Consider the following 24,530-nt stretch of genomic DNA (forward strand, 5'->3'; position numbering starts at 1 on the left):
TAAACAAAAAAATAGAAAAAAGAGATATCAGATATTCAATAATTACCAACATTTTGTAATCTTGATCTTGAAAAAGGGCAGTTCTATTTATATATTTGAGACAGGGTCTTGCTAGGTTTCGGAGGCTGGCCTTGAATCAATTTGCAATACTTCTGCCAAATGGCTTTCTGTATCACTGGGATTACAGGCATGTGTCACACCCAGCTCCAGCTGCTTTTATTATGGAATTTATAGGTAGCTTTTACAGGATGCTTCTCAAGAGTATTGTGAATCCTGGCTCCCTATGATCTCTTTATTTTTTCAGATTTTGATTCTCCTGTTAGACACACAATTATTATAAAGGTATCCATACTAGCCCTTCCTTATTATTCTTTCTGCCCTTGTTACAACCAACATTTTCCCCTTTTCTACAATATTCTTTAGCTCAACAAATCTCTTTTTTTCCTTATTATAGCATTCTATTCTGATCTTAAAGATCTCATTTCCCTTTCTTCTTGTTTTTTTCCCTCCCTTAAATTCTCAAACCTTGGGATGGGAATGTGGCTCAGGCGGTAGCGCGTTCGTCTGGCATGCGTGCGGCCCGGGTTCGATCCTCAGCACCACATACAAACAACGATGTTGTGTCCGCCGAGAACTAAAAAATAAATATTAAAAATTCTCTCTCTCTCTCTCTCCTCTCTCACTCTCTCTTAAAAAAAAATTCTCAAACCTTTCTTCTAAAGAAATCTTTATCTTCTACCTTAGATAGCATGTTTTTGTTATTTGTATGCATTTTTTAACATTCTCCTCTCTACTCAACCAAAGGATACAGTACATTCTTGTTATAATCAAACACATACTCTCTGCATTTATCAATAAGCAGTAGAACTTAGAAATCTAGATCTATGATCAGAGTTTATAGCTTACAGATCTTAGTGCAGATTGAAACCCCACGGACAAGTTTTATTTTGTATAATTCCTTCTCTTAGTCTTGAAGTACAGAACTAGGAGTACCTGATGCACATTTTTTTTAATTTATTTTTTTTTCTGTTTTCTCTTTAGTTTTTAAATTTAATTTAATTTTTTCTTCCCACATTTTTTGTTGGTGCATTATAGTTGTACATACTGGTGGGATTATTTATTATTTATTCATACACGCACACAATACACAATATGACAGTATAATTTGGCCAATGTCACTCCCTCACTCCCTTCTTTTATTCCATGAGCCCTTTCCTCTACTGATCTCTCCTTTTTTTTTTTTCATTTTCATGAACAGATAGAAGATAAATCTTTATTTTACAGTTAAAATTTATACAAAATTCAAGTCCTGAAGTATTTTTTCCCTCAGAGGAAAGTTCTAATGTTTAAAAAATTTGTGAGAGAATAGTGTATAAAAGTATTTTTACTTAAAATGTTGAACCTTTGCACTACTTATAAATGAAATCAAACCTTTTGCATCTAACATTATCTTGCCATTCAAGAGTCAAGTTTCTAAAGCTGGAATACCATTGCCAAGTAGTGGTATAAAAGGAAGGACAGTGAATTTTACACATACCTTGGATCACACAACACTGTGCAGCCAGTTGATGGTTTCTGGATAACATTTAACAGTGATATGATAAAACACAGTTACGTATAGAGTCCAGTGATTGCCATTTAATCAAGACTTCACTTCTTCATAAATTTTACCATTAATAGAGAAAACATCCTTCCAAACAGAGTCATTGAATCTTTATTGTTTTAACAGCACACAGTTGTTATAAAGGTATCCATACTAGCCCTACCATAAAATTAATTAATAAATATGGAATTAATAATAAATAAGGAGCCACAGGGAGTTATTTTCATGTTCTGCATCTGTGCACACTTGCATAATGTGGCGCCTGTGCTCATGATACTGTAGAAGCAGCAGTTTCTAACTTGTCTTAAGTGGATACATTGGAAAGTAATAAATAGCCTCATAAAATACTACACTCTACCTGTCACAGATGAATACTACATATTTTTCATAAAGTGTAGACAGTTCACACTGTTTCTCAAGGCAAGGCCTTTTGCTCTGGTGTTCATATGGAATTTTGGAAATACTCTTTAAAATCCTGGCTTCTAGAACTGGGTGAAAACACCATAAAAGTGCAAAACAAGCAAATACACAGCCCTCAGAACAAAAACATTTTGCTTCCCTAATGCCTAAATCAGAATCTTTTCTCAGTTTTTTCTGCAATATCAGGCCAACTTGGATCTATAGAATTTAAGTTGTTATAGACTGCCCTGTAGGACCTCTATTTCATTGAGGTCCAGTCCTTCTCTTTAAGACCTGTTGGTGCTTGCCTACAGGGGACAAAATTGCCATAAGTTATGGTAACTTAGTAAGAATCAAATTTTGCTTGGCATGACCCACTAAAACCTTAAATTTCGCCCCCTATTTGTTTTTCTCAAGGATCCAAGCCCCAGTACTTTAGATTTTAAATACTTTACTTACTTGGACTTATTAAGTTGTAGCCAGCTCCCCACCCTGCTACTTCTTAGGTAGAGCTGGGGAAGAACAGAACAGAATGTATACCAAATCCTAAAGGAAAGGAGAGAACAAACTAAGCATGCCCAGCATTCCGTCACAAGTTTATCAGTTTACCTACCTCATTCTCAGGAGGCCAGTAGGAGGAGGGGAGTGTACAATGCCAACAATATGGGAGTAGCGGGAATCCCTCTTTATGGAAATCAGAGAAGTAAGGAAGTATCAAATACACTAGCAGGTATTCTTCCTTGGAACACATTGTTCTCAAGAATCCTAAGAATCTCTAGCATTTTTTCCCCTACTTTATTAATCCCTCTTCCTCAGTTTCCTTTGCAGAGAACTCTTCCTCTTTATCCAGACTGCTAACATTAGAGATTCATTAAGGGCCTTTTTTATATTTTAAATCCATTAGCAAGTTCCATTGGCATTTTCTCCAAAATACATTCCTAGTGTAGCTGCCTCTCACTGTGTTCTTTAATTGAAACCTTAGTCTAAACCATTCTTCTCTCCTACCTGGAACATCTTTCTAATTAATCGCTCTATCTTTTGTTTTTTTGTCCATATCATAAACTGTATCTTTTAAAAACATAAATCAGACTATGTCAATTCTCTGCTTAACATTATTCAGTGACTTTCTTTTTTTCCCACTAGAATAAAATTCAAACTAAGTAAGTAAGGAGTCTGCAGAGTCCTGTGGGATATAGCTCCTGTTTCTCTGGCCCCAGTTCCTACTATTTTTCTTGCTTCAGCCACCGTGGCCTTATTTTTGTCCTTTGTACAAACCAAGCTTATTTCTGTTACAGTCTTTGGACTTTCTCGTCTCATAATTGAGCCTCTTTCCCTGACTACTTGAACTCTTCCCCACCCATTGCCATATTACTTCTCTTTAATTTGCTTTATTATATTCATTACTATTTGATGTTAGGCATTTGTGATCTATGAGATTTGTGAAGGCAGGAACTCCCTTCTTGTTTACTGTCATGTTCCAGCATCTGGAACTGTGCCAGGCATAGAGTAGTTGCACAATAAGTATTTCCTGAGTAAATGGTGGAAGGAAAAACATAAAATACTTTAATAAAGGTGTAAAGTACAATAATAAATTTATAGTAGAGTATTTCTGTGTTGATTATCAAGGAAGGCTATCAAGGAAGAAAGGTGACACTTGGCTAGACATGGAAGAGAATAAAGAGATTGCAGTGGAAAAAGAAGGTAATAACAAAAAAAAGTAGGTAATAACAAAAAGTAGGTAATAATAATAATAAAAGAAGGTAATAACAATCCAGGAGAAGGAAAAAGTATGAGAGAAAACACAAGGAGTATATATTCAAAGAAAGGCAAAAAAAGAAAGAAAAAGAATATAGTTCCCCTGAATGTTTCCCTACTTGCTTTGTTTCGTTTGTTTTGCTTTGTTCTGGAATTTAACACACTATTTTCAGTTGAGGTCTTTTGTCTTGAGAGAATAGTCAGAAGTTGAAGTAGAACAGCAGAGTCATTGGCTTTGGCTGTTTCTTTTTGAAAAGTTAAGAAGTTGCTTAAGAAATGCAAAATTTGTAGAATATATGAATTTCAGTTCAATATATTTTTATCACTTTATTACTGGTTTCTTTGGGGCCCATTTGGATCCTTTCTGGAAGTAGGCATGACATGAATTACAGGGAAAACACTTAAGGTCTTTTTCTAGCTGCATTTTTAATTTTCTTCTGACCAATTTTTAAGAGGAAATTCTGAGGGAAAAGAAATAAGTAAACCCTAGTTGTTGAGAGGTTTTGATAGAAGACAAATTTTCTACTGTGTCAGAGTATTATAGTGCTTTTGTGGGAGATTTTGGAGAGGTTTTGTTTTTGTTTTTGTTTTTATAGCCACGCTCCAGAACAGCATCAGTGTTCTTTAAGGGACCAGGAAAAGTGGTGATGGTTGCCATTTGCATGTAAGTACTGAAAAATAAACTTGTAAAAATAGAAATATATTCTTTTTAATGTGTGTATGCTTGAATATATAAAGTTATTACTTGGTAGGGAGCTATAGAGTTAGAGGTTCATGTTGTTTTAGGAAGAATCGAATAAGCCTGTATTGTTAGTAAAGCAGTGGGGGAAGAGTAGGAGTCCACAGAGGCAGGCACTCACGCTTATGCTCTATGTACTTTTGATATTGTTAAGATCTTCATTGCTACCTGAAATTGTTTATTTTCACTGAAATTGGTAGAATCTCTTTTAAAATGTTAAATCGGCCAAGCTTATTTTTTGAATAACTGAACCAACCTAGGTTACAGATACTAAAGAATATATTCATGCTTGTTTTCTCCCATTTACCTAGAAGAACATAATTATTGATTTTTTTCTTTTTCCGTCTGTCTTCTTGATTCCTGTTACATTGCTTACCTTTTATTCATTTTGCTAATCACTTTTTTTTTTTTGATACTGGGATTTAACTCAGGGGCACTTCTATCACTGAGATACATTCCCCAGCCCTTTTTATTTTTTATTTTAAGACAGGATCTTACTAAGTTGCTTAGGTCCTCACTGCTGAGGCAGGCCTCAAACTTGTGATCCTTCTGTCTTAGCCTCCCAAGTCGCTGAGATTGCAAGCATGCACCACCACGCCCAGCTGATCAATCTATTTTAAGCTGTATAGCCAGGCACAGCCGCTTACACAGTGGCATAAACCTACTGACTCTGGAAGCTGAGACAGGAGGCTTGAAAATTCCAGACGAGCTTCAGCAACTTAGCAAGGCCCTAAGCAACGTAAAAGCATTAATTCTATAATTCATTAGTTCTTTTATTTCTTAAAAATATGTATCAGAAACTATAAGAAGACCTGGATATGTAAAGATACAATGCATGATTCTTTAAGATTTGCAGGGGTACTAAACTAGAGCAAGGCATTTACAATAATGTAAACAAGGAATGATGATGTCATGATTGGACACATGGAGAGACACAGACAGATTCAGTGGGTACTTAAAAAATATGGTCAAAGATGATACCCAAGTTTCTCTCTTTAGGCATTGAGTAAATATTGTTCCATTCACTGAGAGAATGCTAGAAAGAGGGCAAAGTATGGACAGAGAAAATATTTTAGTTTGAGGTATCTGTAGGTCAGATGTAGGTGATCAATCGGACTAGTTCTTTTTTTTTTTTCTTTTTTGTAGCTGTAGATGGACAGAATGGGGTTTTTGTTGTTGTTGTTTTGTTTTATTTATTTTTATGTGGTGCTAAGGATCGAATGAAGTACCTCACACATGCTAGGCAAGCGCTCTGCTACTGAGCTACAGCCCCAGCCTGGATTAGTTCTTTTTGCTAGTAAAATAGTGATAGTAATTATAGCTCTCCTTGATAGAGGAATATGTATAACATCCATAACCTGGTTAGTATAGTACCTGGTGCATAAAATATACTTAATAATCATTATTGTTAATGTATATTGTTCTAAGCTCAGGAGAGAGAACTAGGTTAGATATTTAGAGTCAAAAATTATCAATATTCACATTAGTATTTAATTATTCAAATGATAATTAAAGCCATAGAAGTACTGAGATCATATGGGGAATAGTACATATAGGGTGAAGAAAAGCCTCCATGAGAAATCCTTGAAGAATGCTGACTTTTAAGAAATAGGTGGAGGAACCTCCACTACAAAGTTGTGTCTTTGGTTCTCTGTCTTTGGACATATAAGAATTAGCAGTAAAGAAATATAGATTTGGAAAAGTCTGAGGGCAGCTCATTCCCCATGGGCTTATGATCAGTCACCTCACATAGAAAAGGGAAGGAAAAAAACGTGGAGGAAAAAGAGCCTTCAAGGGAGAGAGGAACAGTGAGGCACAGGGTAGGAAGAAAGCCAGGAGTATCAAAAGTGGCAAATAGAGGTTAAGGAAAGTACTAAAATATTTCTAGGACTTTAATAACAAGGAATAGTTGCTAGTATTGATAGGAACAATCTAGTAGGATGTTGAAGAGAGGAGACATTGTGGTAGTGAACCAGAGACTTAGTATAAAGTGAGGAAAACTGAGACCATAGAAATAAATTAGATTTTTTTTCCCAATAAGTTATCTTCCCAGTGTGGTGGCCTCTGCTTGTAATCCCAGCTACTTTGGAGACTGAGGCAGGAGTTCACAAGTTTGAGGTCAGCCTGGGCTATTTAGCAACACCCTGTCTTAAAATAAAAAGGCCTAGGGATTTAGTTCAGTGGTAAAGTGTTCTTGTGTTCAGCCCCCACTATTGCAAAAAAAAAAAAAAAAAATTCTGAAGTGAAGGAGAGTGGGAAGAGGAAAGGATAATTGGAGATGTATGATTTTCTTATTTACAAAATGTGGGTGTTAATATTTGTATTATGGAGTTGTAATATAGCATGGTAGGTGACAAGCAGAGTGCTTGAGATCAGCCATGCTAGTCATTACTGGTGGAATCTGAGCCCCTCGTTTTCTCTGAGGTAATCCTATTTATTTGAGCATTTGGGTCTTCTAGTTTTTGACCCAAGGCTATATAGTCTAGGTTTGTCCTCAACTCTGGCATCTCCCTGCTCATCAGAGGCTTACCAAAGTCTTATCTTTAATGCTGGCTTCCTGGACAATATCAAATGCAGATTCTCTTTTACTTTTCATCTTGTCCAAATGCAGAATACCCTCTTTTCTCTCACATTCTCAAAATACGTTTAAGTAATTGCTTACATATATTGTGCCTCTTTATGTGAGTACTTAATGGTACCATAAACTATATTTTTCAGATTTGTACTCTTGTTATGTGAATGGTAATAATTTCTTTTAAATTTACTTTTAATGGACTTCAGTCAATTAAATAAGCTTTTGGTGAAAATTTTTAATCTAAATCTATGATAAATTGTTCTCTCTCTCCCCTAGCAATGGTTTAAACTGCTTCTTTAAATTCCTTGCCTGGATTTATACGGGTTCAGCAAGTATGTTTTCAGAAGCTATACACTCATTATCTGATACTTGTAACCAGGTGAGGATAAAAGCTTTTTTCTTTCTAATTTTAAAATACATTTTTAAGCTTTAGTCTGAAAGTTGATATATTTAAAAACAGTGATTCCTATAGTTGGTTTATGGTAGAAAAGAAAAATTGTTTTACTTTTGAGTGATTAAGTACAATTGGCTTTCTATATCTGTGGGTTCTATATCCATGGTTTCCATATCTTAAGATTCAACCAAAAATACTAAAAAAAAAATTGTATCTGTACAGAACATGTACAGTCATTTTTCCTTGTCATTCTCTAAACAATTTGGTAATTATATACATAGCATTACACTGTATTAGGCATAAGTAATATAGAAATGATAAATAATATAGAAATGATTTTTTAAATGAGATTTTAAAAATTTTTTAAATGATTTTTTAAATAAACATTTGTAAGTTATATGCAAATTATACTATTTTATATAAGGGATTTGAGCATCCAAGGATTTTATTATCCTTGAATTGTCTTGGAATTAATTCCCCAATAATATAGAGGGTTTTCATATTATATTTTAAAGCAGATCATTGGGCTCTGAGAACATCCAGCAATGGAATGTGAAGTATAGCTATCAGTTACGAAGTGATTACAGGTTTCCTAGAAGAAATTCTTACATTGAGTAGAAATTTGTTGTCTAAATGAGTTCTTAATGACTCTAAGAGTCAGTAAATCACGGTTTTGAGTAAAGATATAAAATAGTGGGAAATTACAGTCATATGAGTTAAGAAGACAGAAATGAATGTTCAGGGAATCTGAAGTGGCTCCATTACAAAGCAGAATTCAATAGAGAAAGGAACTAAATAAGACAAAAATCTGTGGAAGTCTTATATAGGGATTTCCTTGAGTTGAGTCTTCGCTGAATGTTAATTCACACATGTGTAAGGTGTAGACATTAGTCTGGGTAAGAAACCATCATGGAGCAGCAATAAGCTGAGTAAGTCCTAGAGCTCACACAGGACTGAAATACATTCAAGTTCTGAGAGGTGAGATAAGAGGGTCCCCATTAATACCCATATCAACAAAAGGCTCTTACCATAATAGTGGAGATAAATTACCCTTAATTGTAAAGGCTATTTTAGTAGAACCCTTCCTAACAGACCTCCCTAGATCAAACTGATATGCAGACAATTTAATAACTTGTCAGAAGAAAGCCCTACACTCTTTAAGGAAGATAGGGAAATCCTAACATTCAGTATAACAAGTATTACATGCACAGTGTTTAGCATACAATTAAAAAAAAAAAAACTACTAGATGGTCCAAGGAGCAGGAAACTTTGACTCATAATCAGGAAAAAAGTCAGTGAGTAAAACAGTCTATTTGATGGATGATAGAATTAGCAGACAAGGGTATTAAACAGTTATTACCTATGTTTTTGCATTGAAAATAAATGTGAATGTAATGAGAAGAGAAAGGGAAGATATGGATAAAGAAATGAAGATTTTTGAGCTAAAAAGAAAAATGTCAGAAAAAAATTCACTGTATAGAATTAATACCAGATTAGATAATGCAAAGAAAACAATTAGTCTTGAATTTGCAGTACAAAACATTCTAAAACCAGAGAGAGAAAACTGGAAAAGAAGAAGAAATCCATAGTAACCTATGGGATAGTATCAAGAGAACTTGATCAACTTTTAAGGAAGAAATAATAGTACATAGACTTTCAGAAATGGAGAAGGAAATTCTTTTCAACTTCTTTAATGAAGCAGAACTTTACAAAATCATTACAAGAGTAAAGAAAAATAGAGAGACCAGGATCCCTCATGAACATGCTTCAAAAATCTTTAAAATACAGTCAAATCTAACACTCTGTAAAAATAAGTATAATCTAGTGACTATAATTCCAGGAATGTAAGGTTGGTTTAATATTTATTATCAGTAAGTTTAGAAGGTTAATATGCAGCTACCAATGCATTTCTACTACCAGAAAATCAATGAGAGAAATATGACTCTTAAAAATTTCCATTAGTAGTACCACAAAATACTAAATAAGAAATCTAATAAAAGATGTACAAAATCTTTATACTGAAAATTATAAATTCGGAGAAATTTTAAAAGATTTAAAGAAATGGAGAGATAATACTATGTTCACATGGATTGGATGCCATGGGATTAATATGTAAAATTTTCCTAAAGTAATCTGCAGATTTAATGTAATCCTAATTATAATCCCTACAGGCTTTTTATACAAATTGGCAAACTGAATAAATTTTAAAATTTTATTTGGAAATTCAAAGAATTTAGAATATGTAAAGCAATCTTGAAAAGAAATTCAGAGGACTTTAAGTCAGATAAAGCTTAATAACTAGAACAGTGAAATATTGGCATAAGAATTGATAGACAAGTAGCCATGCACAGTGTCACAGGCCTGTTGTTCCAGCAGTCAGGGAGCCTCAGGCAGGAGGATCACAAATATAGGCTAGCCTGTGCAATTTAACAAGACTCTTGTCTCAAAAAAGGGCTGGGGATATAGCTCAGTGATAAAGTACTCATAGGTTTAGTACCCACTACTAGGGGAAGGGGACAGAAAAAATTGACAAATAAAACAGAATTAGAGATTCTACCAACAGATTCACATTTACAATTGACTTCTTTTGGTGGGGGAGATTACTGGGGATTGAACCCAGGGGTGCACTGTTCCTACTCCCTGCCCCCAGTTTTTAAAACTGTGAGACAGGGTCTCCCTAAGTTGTTTAGGGCCTCGCTCAGTTGCTGAGGCTGGCCTTGAACTTGTGATCCTCCCACCTCAGCTTCCTAAATTGCTGGGATTATAGGTATGTGCCACTGTGCCCAGCACTAGCTGACTTTTGAGGGAGGTACCAATGCAGTTCACTGAAGAAAGGAAAAATTTTTTCCCTTTTTTAACAAACACTACTAGAAATTTTAGATATCCATATGGGGACAAAAGGAACCTTGACCCATAGTGTGTACAAATCTGAGGGTTGGGTCATAGGCTCAAATATAAAAGCTAAACTGAAGATTCTAGAAGAATCTTCTAGACTCTTGGGTAAGCATAAACTTTGTAAATAGGGAATAAACTATACCATAAAAGTTTTTTACAAATTAAACTTCATGAAAATTAAAAACCTTTTCTTATTAAAAGATACCCTGAAGAAACTGAAAAGGCAGCCTAGGATTGTAGCTCAATGATGGAGTGCTTGCCTTGTACATGTGAGGCACTGGGTTTGATCCTCAGCACCACATAAAAGTAAATAAATAAAGATATTGTGTTCATCTACAAACTGTAGTGGAAAAAAAAAAAGAAAGAAACTAAAAAGACAAGCTATAGACTGGGAGAAAATTAGTCACAAAACATATCTGACAAAGAATTGATGTCTAAAATAAAGAACTTATACAACTTGGGAATAAAAGATAACTCATTTTTTTTAAAGATTAAAGTTTTGAACAGGTATTTCACAAATAAAGATACATGAGTGGTGGTCAGTAGATACATGAGAAAGTGCTAATACTTTTAGTCACCAGGAAATATATACTAAAACCACAGCAAGACCCTCTGTTCATCCACTATAGTGGCTAAAATTAGAAAGCCAGTCAATCAGATGTTAGTGAAGATAGAGAGCAGCCAGATCTCTTAGACATTGCTGGTAGAAAGTAAAATGGTACACTGTTGAAATGTTTGGCATTCTCCTATAAATATATGCCTTTCCTGTTGACCCAGCAGTTGTACTCCTAAGTATTTACTCAAGAGAAATGGAATGAATGTCCACAAAAGACTTGTATGAGAATGTTTATAGAAAACTGGAGTCAATCCAGTGCCCATCAACATCAATAGGTATAAACAGTCAATGAAATATTATCTGGCAATAAAAAAGAATGAACTACTTATCTATTTGGTAGCATTATGCATCTCAATACTGAAAGAACGTGAACACAAAAGAGTACTTATGATAAAATTTGAACTTTAATTTAAATTATTTTAAATGGTTGCATCTCTTGTGGGGGAAGATTAAAAAGAAGCATAGGGGAACTTTTGGGGATGATGGAAAGGTTCTGTCTCAATAGGAATATGTTACAGAGCTGTGTACATTTGTTAAAACTCAAAAAACTATAAACTCAAAATTTGTGTATTTCACTGCCTGTGAATTTTTTCTCAAAAATAAAAATTTTTATGCCAAGCATGATGGTGCACTCCTGTAGTCTCAGCAACCCATGAGGCTGAAGCAGGAGGATCACAAGTTTGAGCCAGCCTCAGCAACTTGGCAAGACCCATCTTAAAATAAGAAATAAAAAGAACCTGGGGAGATCCAACATGGCGGCGGGTGGAGAGGCAGCGTTTTCAATACCCCCCCAGTGATGGGGTCATAAAGACGCATAGATAACACTTAGATTCTACCAACGGAGAATCTCCTAGCAAAATCACACTGAAGAGAGACCGGCCGGGAGCTACTAGGATTTTTTGAAGCGACAGATTATCCCAGAGGATCGAATCCCTGCCAGGAGACGCAGAGGTCCAGATCCGCCAGCCACAGTTCACGCACCTCGCTGTGGCTGCCGGCCCGTCCGCCAGCAGCAAACGTGACTGGGTCCCGCTAGCCTCCAAGACACAGCTTGGCAGGAAGAAGTCTTTAGCCAAGCCTTCATGAAATAGCAAGCTGGGAGCTGAAGCCAACCGGGGACAGACCAGTCCCACCCCTCCCTTCGGACACTCTGGCAAGGAGCCTGGGGCCTGCCATAGCAGCGTCGGAATTCCTTCCCAGCAGAATCCACTTTAGCAGGTGTGTGACTCCCTCCCCATCCAGATACAAGCAGCCAGGAAACTTCATGGACCTCTCAGGGGTTGTGTCTGTAGGGAAGCAGAGGGGATCCCCGACCCCCAACCCCCCATATCACCAGCGGTGACTCCCAAGGTCTTAGCCGCCAGTTTACCACAGCACTGGGCCTTAAATGGGACATGCGGTGGGGCTGCAAGTGTAACTAGATCTCTGGGGAACCGCTTCTGGTGAACAGAACCTGGCTGGCTGGCTGGCTGACAGGAGGAACGGGGGTAAGGGCCAGAGAAGTGAAATGGCTCTGGACTGACAAGTCTGAGAGATTCCCAGGAGACGCCTTACAGGGATTGCTATGGGCAGGTAGACAGCAGAAGCTCTGCTCGGAGGGCACAGCTCCACCTACTGGAAGAGAAGAAAATGGATTTTTAAGACTTCAATATTTTTTTTTCTTCTTCTCTCTCTGTTCCTTTCTCCTCTTTTCCTTCTCTCTTTCTTTCCCGTTTCAAGTTTTATTGTTCTTTTTATTCTCCTCTAATCTATCTATCTCTCTCTCCTTCTTTCTTTTTAAGAGCACCTTCATTCCCCTACCCCCCAACTTTCAACTCAAGCAGTACATCTTCCATTACATGTAATTGTCTAAATGCAAATAGGTGAATGTCTGGAGGCTGTCTATAGGGCTCCTAAGTACCTACCTACTACCAACACCCTGATCCAATTGCCTATTAGTATCCACCTTCAGTAGAGCAATCTTCTAAAGTAGCCAAGACATACTAACCCTCGTACCATCATAGCACCTAATCTAAACATATAGTCCTAAGAACAAACAACAAATCACTATATGCATATAGAACCTGGAAGCCTTTTATGAATTGAATGAATCAGGTTTAAAGTACAATAAAGCCCAACATTTCTAGACATAATCTCCCACCACAAAGGAGAGTTGAGAGATATACAAAGCCAAAACAAATGTATAGAAGAAAGCAGTTACAAAGCAGTCAAACAGAGCTGGAAAGTAACGTGAACAACATGAAAAAACAAGAGAAAAAAGGACTACAAACAATGCAGGACAACTTAAATCTACAGGAGGACGTAGAAGCATCAGAAACATGGACAGGGAAAGAAACCAAGGCATACCTAACTCAGATGGAACGGAATATTAGAGAAGACATGAGACAGCAAGTCCAAGCATTGAAAGTATATTTTGAAAATGAACTAAACAAATTCAAACTGCAAAGAACAAGCTTTACCAGGAGATAGAGATTTAAAAAAAAAACCAAACAGTAATCCTAGAAATGCAAAAAACCATAAACCAGATTAAAAACTCTAATGAGAATATTACAAATAGACTAGATCAAGTAGAAGTCAGAACATCAGATAATGAAGACAAAGTTTATCAACTTGAAAAGAATATAGTCAACACAGAAAAGATGCTTAAATCTCATGAGCAATCTATCCAAGAGATATGGGATCTCATAAAAAAACCAAATTTGAGAGTCATTGGGATAGAAGAAGGCACAGAGGTTCAAACCAAAGGAATGGACAACTTATTAAATGAAATAATCCTAGAAAACTTCCCAGAGATGAAAGATGCCATGGATTGCCAAATCCTAGAAGCCTACAGGACCCCAAACATCCAAAACTGTAATAGACCAACTCCAAGACATATAATTATGAAGATAGCTAACATACAGAACAAGGAGAGAATATTAAAAGCTATGAGAGAAAGGAGACAGATTACTTTCAGGGGTAAACCAATTAGGTTAACGACTGATTTTTCATCACAGACTTTGAAAGCGAGAAGATCCTAGAACAACGTATTTCAAACTCTGAAAAATAATGGATTCCAACCAAGAATACTGTATCCAGTAAAATTAAGCTTCAGATTTGACAATGAAATTAAAATCTTTCACGATAAACAAAAGCTAAAAGAATTCGCAGCCAGAAAACCAGCACTGCAAAGCATTTGGAGCAAAATACCACAAGAAGAGGAATGGAAAATAGTGCCCAAAACTAACAGTGGGAGGTATCTCAGTAAAGGGGGAGAAAAATAACCAAAGAGGAAAAACAGCCAAACTAAAATAAATAAATAAATAAACATGACTGAAAGTACAAACCATATTTCAATTGTCACCTTAACTGTTAATGGCTTAAATTCACCAATCAAGAGACATAGGCTAGTAACCTGGATTAAAAAAACAAATCCAACAATATGCTGCCTTCAGGAGACTCATATGATAGGAAAAGACATACACAGGCTGAAGGTGAAAGGTTGGGAAAAATCATACCACTCACATAGCCCTCGGAAGCAAGCAGGAGTGGCCATACTCATATCCAATAAAATCAACTTCAAACCTAAGTTAATCAAAAGGGATAAAGAAGGACACTATATACTGTTAAAAGGAACCATCCACCATCAAGACATAACAATTATCAACTTGAATGCACCAAATAATGGTGCTGCAACGTTCATAAAACAAACTCTCCTCAAGTTCAAGAGTCAAATAGACCACAACACAATAATTATGGGGGACTTCAACACACCACTCTCGCCATTGGACAAATCCTCTAGACAAAAGCTGAACAAAGAAACTATAAAACTCAATAACGCAATCAATAACCTAGACTTAACCGACATATATAAAATATATCAACCATCATCAAGTGGATACACATTTTTCTCAGCAGCACATGGATCCTACTCAACGATAGACCATATATTATGCCATAGGGCGACTCTCAGTAAATATAAAGGTGTGGAGATAATACCATGCACCATATCTGATCATAATGAAATGAAACTGGAAATCAATGATAAAAGAAGGAAGGAAAAATCCTACATCACATGGAAAATGAAAAATATGTTACTGAATGATCAATGGGTTACAGAAGACATAAAGGAGGAGATAAAAAAATTCTTAGAGACAAATGACAATACAGACACAACATACCGGAATGTATGGGACACAATGAAAGCAGTTTTAAGAGGGAAATTCATTTCTTGGAGTTCTTTCCTCAAAAAAAGAAAAAAACCAACAAATAAATGAACTCACACTACACCTCAAAAACCTAGAAAAGGAAGAGCAAAACAACAGCAAATGTGGTGGAAGACAAGAAATAATTAAAATTAGAACAGAAATCAACGAAATTGAAACAAAAAAAAAACATTGAAAAAATTGAAGAAACTAAAAGTTGGATCTTTGAAAAAATAAATAAGATCGACAGGCCCTTAGCCATGCTAATGAAGAGAAGAAGAGAGAGAACTCAAATTACTAATATACGGGATGAAAAAGGCAATATCACGACAGGCACTACAGAAATACAAAAGATAATTAGAAAGCATTTTGAAACCCTATATTCCAATAAAATAGAAGACAATGAAGATATCAATAAATTTCTTAAGTCATACAATCTGCCCAGATTGAGTTAGGAAGACACACACAATTTAAACAGACCAATAACAAAAGAAGAAATAGAAGAAGCCATCAAAAGGCTACCAACCAAAAAAAGCCCTGGACCGGATGGGTATACAGCGGAGTTCTACAAAACCTTCAAAGAAGAATTAATACCAATACTTTTCAAGCTATTTCAAGAAATAGAAAAAGAAGGAGTTCTTCCAAATTCATTCTATGAGGCCAACACCACCCTGATCCTGAAACCAGACAAAGACACTTCAAAGAAAGAAAACTACAGACCAATATCTCTAATGAACCTAGATGCAAAAATTCTCAATAAAATCCTGGTGAATCGAATACAAAAGTATATCAAAAAAAATTGTGCATCATGATCAAGTAGGATTCATCCCTGGGATGCAAGGTTGGTTCGATATACAGAAATCAATAAATGTAATCCACCACATCAATAGACTTAAATAGATGCAGAAAAAGCATTCGACAAAGTACAACATCCCTTTGTGTTCAAAACACTAGAAAAACTAGGGATAACAGGAACTTACCTCAACATGGTAAAAGCTATATATGCTAATCCTCAGGCTAGCATCATCCTAAATGGAGAAAAACTGAAGGCATTCCCTCTAAAATCTGGAACAAGACAGGATGCCCTCTATCACCACTTTTATTCAATTTAGTTCTTGAAATACTAGCCAGAGCAATTAGACAGACAATAGATATTAAAGGCATAAAAATAGGAAAAGAAGAACTTAAATTATCGCTATTTGCGGATGACATGATAATATATTTAACAGACCCAAAAGGGTCTACAAAGAAACTGCTAGAGTTAATAAATGAATTCAGCAAAGTGGCAGGATATAAAACCAACACGCATAAATCAAAGGCATTCCTGTATATCAGCAACAATACTTCTGAAATGAAAATGAGGAAAACCACTCCATTCACAATATCCTCAAAGAAAATAAGATACTTGGGAATCAACCTAACAAAAGAAGTGAAAGATTTATACAATGAAAACTACAGAACCCTAAAGAGAGAGAGAGAAGAAGATCTTAGAAGATGGAAAAATGTACCCTGTTCATGGATAGGCAGAACTAACATCATCAAAATGGCAATATTACCCAAAGTTCTCTACAGGTTTAATGCGATGCCAATCAAAATCCCAACGGCATTTCTGGTAGAAATAGATAAAGCAATCATGAAATTCATATGGAAAAACAAAAGACCCAGAATAGCAAAAGCAATTCTAAGCAGGAAGTGTGAATCTGGAGGTATAGCAATACCAGAGTTCAAACTGTACTACAAAGCAGTAGTGACAAAAACAGCTTGGTACTGGTACCAAAACAGGCAGGTGGACCAATGGTACAAAATAGAGGACACAGAAACCAATCCACAAAAGTACAACTTTCTTATATTTGATAGAGGGGCTAAAAGCATGCAATGGAAGAAAGATAGCATCTTCAACAAATGGTGCTGGGAAAATTGGAAATCCATATGCAACAAAATGAAACTGAATCCCTTTCTCTCTCCATGCACAAAAGTTAACTCAAAATGGATCAAGGACCTAGATATCAAATCAGAGACTCTGTGTCTGATAGAAGAAAAAGTTGGCTCCGATCTACATATTGTGGGGTCGGGCTCCAAATTCCTTAATGGGACATCCATAGCACAAGAGTTAATAACAAGAATAAACAGATGGGACTTACTTAAACTAAAAAGTTTTTTCTCAGCAAGAGAAACAATAAGAGAGGTAAATAGAGAGCATACATCCTGGGAACAAATTTTTACCCCTCACACTTCAGATAGAGCCCTAATATCCAGAGTATACAAAGAACTCAAAAAACTAAACAATAAGATAACAAATAATCCAGTCAACAAATGGGCCAAGGACCTGAACAGACACTTCACAGAGAAGGACATACAATCAATCAATAAGTACATGAAAAAATGCTCACCATCTGTAGCAGTCAGAGAAATGCAAATCAAAACCACCCTAAGATACCATCTCACTCCAGTAAGATTGGCAGCCACTATGAAGTCAAACAACAACAAGTGCTGGCGAGGATGTGGGGAAAAGGGTACACTTGTACACTGCTGGTGGGACTGCAAATTGGTGAGGCCAATTTGGAAAGCAGTATGGAGATTCCTGGGAAAGCTGGGAATGGAACCACCATTTGACCCAGCTATTGCCCTTCTCGGACTATTCCCTGAGGATCTTAAAAGAGCGTACTATAGGGATACTGCCACATCAATGATCATAGCGGCACAATTCACAATAGCTAGACTGTAGAACCAACCTAGATGCCCTTCAATAGATGAATGGATAAAAAAAAATGTGGCATCTATACACAATGGAGTATTACGAAGCACTAATAAATGACAAAGTCATAGAATTTGCAGGGAAATGGATGACATTAGAACAGATTATGCTAAGTGAAGCTAGCCAATCCTTAAAAAACAAATGCCAAATGTCTTCTTTGATATAAAGAGAGCAACTAAGAACAGAACAGGGAGGAAGAGCATGAGGAAAAGATTAACATTAAACAGAGACAAGTGCGGGGAAAGAAAGGGAGAGAGAAGGGAAAGCATATGGAAATGGTAGGAGACCCTCAATGTTACACAAAATTACATAGAAGAGGTTGTGAGGGGAAAGGGGGGGGAAACAAGGGAGAGAATTGAACAACAGCAGATGAGGTAGAGAGGGAAGATGGGAGGGGAGGGGGGATAGTAGGGGATAGGAAACGCAGCAGAATACAACAGTCACTAATATGGCATTATGTAAAAACTGAATGTGTAACTGATGTGATTCTGCAATTTGTATTTGGGGTAAAAATGGGAGTTCATAACTCACTTGAATCAAATGTATGAAGATGATATGTCATGAGCTTTGTAATGTTTTGAACAACCAATAAAAAAAAATTAAAAAATAAAAATAAAATTTAAAAAAAGCTGGGGATGTAGATCAGTGGTAAAGTACCCTGGGGTTCAGTCCTCAGTACCCCCTAAAAATATAGATAAAAAATAAAACTTATATACAAATGATGTTACTGAGTAGAAATTCTATAACATTAATATTAGAATTAGTATTAATTTTTAGAAATTTGATAAATAATCTTCTGCTTTTATTTTCTAAAAGGCCTACTTTTTAAAGAAATTCATCTAAAATATTTAAAGACAAAATGGTGTGATGCTTGGGATTTGTTTCAAAACATTTATGAGGAAATAGATATGAATTACATTAAATAGATTTGGTCATATATTTATAGTTGATGATGCTTAGAAATGGATGGGTTGAGTCTATTGAAATGGTCTGTCAGATTTTTTGAATTGTTTTATCTATCCACCCATCAGTATATTAGAAAAGCAAAGTGCAAAAAGACATGTAAATTGCGATAAAATATTTAAGCATGAACACCACTTTCTGAAATAGGGCACAAACATATTCACAAAAGCAATATAGAAGCTGGATGCTCACCTATAATCCCAGGAACCCAGGGGACTGAGGCAGGAGGCTCAAAAGTTCAAGGCCAGCCTCAGCAACTTAGCAAGACTCTGTCTCAAAATAAAAGGACTGGGGATGTAGTTTAGTGATAAATCATCCCAGGGTTTAATCCCCAATACAAAAAGAAAAAAGGATAAATTTTAAAATGTACATAGAAATAAAGATAAATGTGTGTGTGTGTGTGTGTGTGTTTGTGTAGAGAGAGAGAGAGAAAGTGTCTGAAATGTACTCCAGACTCTTAAATAATTCCACCTCCTGTATTACTTAAATTTCTTTAAAGTGAGCATGTATTAGTTTTGTAACTAGAAAAAGAAATGAATTTTTGTAAAGGAATAAACAAAATAAGAAAAAAATAAGTTTGAAACCATGTAGTATTAAGTGCTTTAAGAACTCCTGAGGGGCTGGGGTTGTGGCTCAGTGGTAGAGCGCTCACCTGGTATGCGTGAAGCACTGGGTTTGATCCTCAGCACTACATAAAAATAAAATAAAGATATTGTGTCCACCTAAAACTAAAAAATAAATATTTTAAAAAAAGAACTCCTAAGTGAAGAGTATGCCTTAGAGTTTTCAAAAAGCTTCAGTGAAAAAGATTTTAATTGGACCTCATACAGTAGATGGAAATTGTATCTCTCATATCCTTTTGAACACTGTTCCTTTTGAGATCTATAATAACATTTCTAAAAATTTAATTATTTGCAGTATTTTTATGCCGTATTTTTTCTTTACTTCTGAGCAACAAAACACTTCTAGCTTTAAATTAGACCTTTACCTCTAATGATGATTTAGTTTCACAATTTGAGAGTTTGAAAGCTTTTCTGCTAAATAATATACAGCACATTATTTAATATTAACTCACATGAGTTTATTGAACACTTGAGTTTTCAGTGTAGTGAGTGTTTAGAAGAAGACACACTCCTTTGTCTTGTAAGCAGGTCATATGCACTAAAACAACTAGAAAGGAGCTGGGGTCATTGCTCAGTGGTAGAGCACTTGCCTAGCTTGCATGAGGCACTGGGTTCGATCCCCAACACCACATAAAAAAACTAAATTAAAAAAATAAAGGTTTTGTGTCCATTTACAACTAAAAAATTTTTTAAAAAACAAAAACTATAAAGATCTGCCAAGACAGCATGTAACAGCTGCATGTATAGTAATGAAGGAATGTCAAAGGGAAGGTTTGATTATGGAGCAGTGAGCACTGATGATGCTTCTTTGCCACTAGATGTTAGTACTATGTTGTACTGGTTATATATACATTAACAAGTGTGGGGTATGTGTGAAAGATAAATGTGCAGGAAAAAGTCTAGAATGACACTTACCCAACATAACTGTGATTCTACCTTACCTCTGAGGGAGAGCAGGATTACGGATGAACTATGAGGTCTGATTTTTATATGAATATATGTGGCACAAATTTTGATTTATAAAATAGTTATTGAGTGCTGGGGTTGGGCTCAGTGGTAGAGCATTTGCCTAGCATGTGTGAGGTACTGGGTTCGATCCTCAGCACCATATAAAAATAAATAAACTAAAATAAAGGTCTTTTGATAACTAAAAAATCAAAATTAAAAAAAATTATTGTTGATATCCCAGACTTTGTTACATATGCAATCTGAATATTAAGGATTTTAAAATGATTAAATCCTCATCAAATATTTCATAAGTATTATATACATATGTATACATGTATATATACATTCATAGCATAAGGTGAGTTCATCACTATTTTAATGTACAAGTTTAAGAGATCTATATTTCTATTTAGGATACTAGGGATTGAATTCAGTGGCACTTGACCACTGAACCACATTCACAGCCTTATTTTGTATTTTTTGTTTTGTTTTTAAAATCTTTTTATTGATTTTTAAAAAATAAATGACAGCGGAATGTGTTACAATTTTTACTACACGTATACAGCACAGGTTTTCATATCTCTGGTTGTATATAAAGTATGTTGATACCAAATCGTGTCTTCATACATGTTTTTTGGATAATGATGTCCATCACATTTCACCATCCTTGCTAATCCCCTGCCCCTTCCCTTTCCCTCCCACTCCTCTGCCCTATCTAGAAGTCATCTATTCTTCCTGCTCCCCTTCCCTACCCCACTATGAGTCAGCCTCCTTATATCAGAGAAAACATTCACCATTTGTTTTTTAGGGATTGGCTAACTTAGCATTATCTTCTCCAACTCCATCCATTTACCTGCAAATGCCATGATTTTATTCTCTTTTATTGCTGAGTAAAATTACATTTTGTATATATGCCACATTTTTTTTTTATCCATTCATCCACTGTAGGGCACCTAGTTTGGCTCCACAGTTTAGCTATTGTGAATTGTGCTGCTATAAACACTGATGTGGCTATGTCCCTGTAGTATGCTGTTTAAGTCCTTTGGGTATAGACCGAGGAGAGGGATACCTGGGTCAAATGGTGGTTCCATTCCCAGCTTTCCAAGGAATCTCCATACTGCTTTCCCTATTGGCTGCACCAATTTGCAGTGCCACCAGCAATGTATGAGTGTGCCTTTTTTCCCATATCCTCGCCAACACTTATTGTTGTTTGTCTTCATAGTAGCTGCCATTCTGACTTGAGTAAGGTGATATCTTATAGTAGTTTTGATTGCATTTCTCTAATTGCTAGAGATTTATTTTGCATTTTTTAAAAAATATTTTTTAAGTTGCTGGTGGGCCTTTATTTATTTATATGCAGTGTGAGGAATTGAACCCAGTTTCTTACCCATGGTAGGCAAGTGCTCTATCACTGAGCCTTAACCCCAGTCCCATATTTTGTATTTTATTTAGAGACAGGGTCTCACTGAGTTGCTTAGCAGCTCGCTAAGTTGCTGAAGCTGGATTTGAACTCAGATCCTCCTGCCTCAGCCTCCTGAGTCATTGGGATTACAGGCATGTGCCATCGTGCCAAGCTATATGTTCCTTTTAATTTACTCCCATTTTCTTAGTTTAATTCACTGAAGAGTCACCACCTGTAATTTAGATAATTCACCCCACCTTCCTTGGGAATCCGTTTTTTTTAAAAAAAGGGCTTGTAATATTCTGTGTATTTATGGTAGGATTTCCAATATCAAAACGTAAAAATCCAGTATCTATTTGTTTCGACCATTTTAAAGATGCTTTATTCTTTATAAATTTTTTAATAATTTTTAATAAAACTCATCTTTGAGAAATTTGGTTATCTGGAAGCCTTATATATCTAATTATTTGGTATTATACTGAAATACAGGAAGGTCCTGAATCAGTCAATTAAAATTATATAGGGCATTCATGTAGATGTTTTGCATTCTTATTAAACAAATAGTTCTAATGAGGTAGATAGTTTTATAGATTTCTAAATTCACATCAAAGTATAATGGATGGTACTTACTGCAAGCAAGCATACTTATATTGAGAAGTTCCAATGGATAACTCTTTAACAACATATAAAATTCAGAAATTAGAGAAGGGAAGGAAAGGTGAAGGCAAGAAGGAAAGGAGGAAAGGGGGGAAAGTGAGAATCTGGCTATTAGAATTAAACACAAGTTAGCAATTTACCATGTTTAGTTTTTGTTTTTTAAGAAATAAAACTTTGAGTTGGGGTTGTGGCTCAGCGGTAGAGCGTTTGCCTCAAACGTGCAAGACCCTGAGTTTGAACCTCAGCACCACATACAAAAATAAACAAGTGAAATAAAGGTGTTGTGTTTAATAAATATTAAAAAAAAGAAAGAAAAAAGAAATAAAATTTTGTGTGGGTTGCATACTGAGGATTGAATTCAGGTCCTTGCACATGCTAGGCAAATACTCTTATCTCAGCTATACTCCCAGCCAAGATATATAATCTTAGTTATTATAAGTTTTTCATCTTTATTTCTTCCTTTCTATTCCCCAGATAATCAGTGCCCTGTGCACAGCACATTGATGTGTGTATTTCCTGTGCATGGTTTTGAGTTTTACTACAAATATATATTCGTATACACAGTGCATACTGTCTAAACTTTTTACTACTTTTTGTTTATACAGCTATAGTAGTTATTTATCTTGTAAAAAAAATAGATACTGCAGACTATCCTAACAAACTTGAATTATAAACAGTTAAGTATAGGTTACTTCAGACCTTTTCTTGTGTTTTATAAGTAGTTTATTAAAACTACAGAACATGAGTTTATATTCTATGTACTGCCTAATTTGCTTTTCTACCTGCTTCCACTTTGTAGTAGGTCTAAAAGCTGTTTCCATGTCAGTATAAAAAGCTCTGCCCCATCCACATTCTTTTAAAGTATCGTAAAAGTAATTTAAGGTTTATTACTTGTTTTCCAAAACTGATGGATTTTAAAGTTGCTTTTGTGTTTTTCGTCTTTATAAATAGTGTTGTTTTGAGCCCTTTGAGATTCATTTATTTTTCTGAGTACCGAAAACTAAAATTGCTGGGCCATTGGACATGTGTTATGGAGTTTTCTTGTTGTCAAAATTGGCTTAATCATATAATATTTTCCATCTTGCTAATGATTATTTACGCTTTTTCCTTCTTTTCCATAGGGTTTACTAGCATTGGGCATCAGTAAGTCTATTCAAACACCAGATCCTACTCATCCGTAAGAATATTACCTTTTTGTTTCTTTTCTTTTCTTTTCTTTTCTTTTTTTTTGGCAACAAGTTATTGAAATCAAAGGAACTAAATTTTAGAAATCTCCTGCAATTTATATATCTGCAATTTGTAAAAGATCTGGCCATTTCTTCCACTGTAGTATCTAAAATGTAGGTCTAACTGTTGTGCCTAAATAAATTTAAGGTATAAGTGAATATGAATTTTAAATTATTTTAATGCTTTGAAACACAGCATGAAGATCTTTTGTTCTCCACATTCGATAACAATAAAGCATTTATTTGGACCTTAGAGTTCTGTTTTATTTTGGTCCAGGAAGCATACTTCAAATGTAGACTAATAGGCTGCCCAGTTTAAAGTTTTGCAGATAACTTTCATTAAATATATACTTATTTTAATCCTTTTATTTTTATTTTAAAATATCTTGTTAATGTTTTAAAATTACATATTTGTAAAATGAGTATACATTTTAGAATATATTATTTTGAATCATATCAATTATGTGATAGTTTTTTCTTTTGCTTTTAACAACCATCTAAAATAAAATATTTGAATTTTACATGCATCATTATGTTACTAGTTTTATCAATAGAATTTGATCAATCTTAGGATGAAAAAAATGCACTTTGACTGGGTGCAGTGGCACACACCTATAATCCCAGCAGCTCAGGAGGCTGAGGCAGGAGGATTGTGAATTCAAAGCCAGCCTCAGAAAAAGCAAGGCACTAAGCAACTCAGTGAGACCCTATTTCTAAATAAAATGCAAATGGGGCTGGGGATGTGGCTCAATGGCCGAGTGCCCCTGAGTTCAATTCCTGGTAACCCCCACAATGC

At 35.4% G+C, this 24,530-nt stretch overlaps 1 protein-coding gene and 1 non-coding gene across 3 annotated transcripts in view; both read left to right on the top strand.

Annotated features, from left to right (window-relative positions):
* Slc30a9 (solute carrier family 30 member 9) overlaps positions 1-24,530 on the top strand; it is a 96,043-nt gene that overhangs the window by 44,575 nt on the left and 26,938 nt on the right. For both annotated transcript variants that reach the window (XM_013356254.4, XM_005319948.5), the window contains 3 exons: positions 4,354-4,421; positions 7,348-7,450; positions 23,630-23,685. In XM_013356254.4, coding sequence (XP_013211708.2) covers positions 4,354-4,421; positions 7,348-7,450; positions 23,630-23,685 — 227 coding nt within the window. The remainder of the gene's footprint in view (positions 1-4,353; positions 4,422-7,347; positions 7,451-23,629; positions 23,686-24,530) is intronic.
* On the top strand, positions 6,120-6,249 carry LOC120892483 (small nucleolar RNA SNORA38). The gene has a single exon (XR_005737199.2). It is a non-coding gene; the product is annotated as a small nucleolar RNA SNORA38 (small nucleolar RNA).

The sequence above is a fragment of the Ictidomys tridecemlineatus genome, chromosome 9 (genome assembly GCF_052094955.1).
Source record: "Ictidomys tridecemlineatus isolate mIctTri1 chromosome 9, mIctTri1.hap1, whole genome shotgun sequence".
Taxonomy (NCBI): domain Eukaryota; kingdom Metazoa; phylum Chordata; class Mammalia; order Rodentia; family Sciuridae; genus Ictidomys; species Ictidomys tridecemlineatus.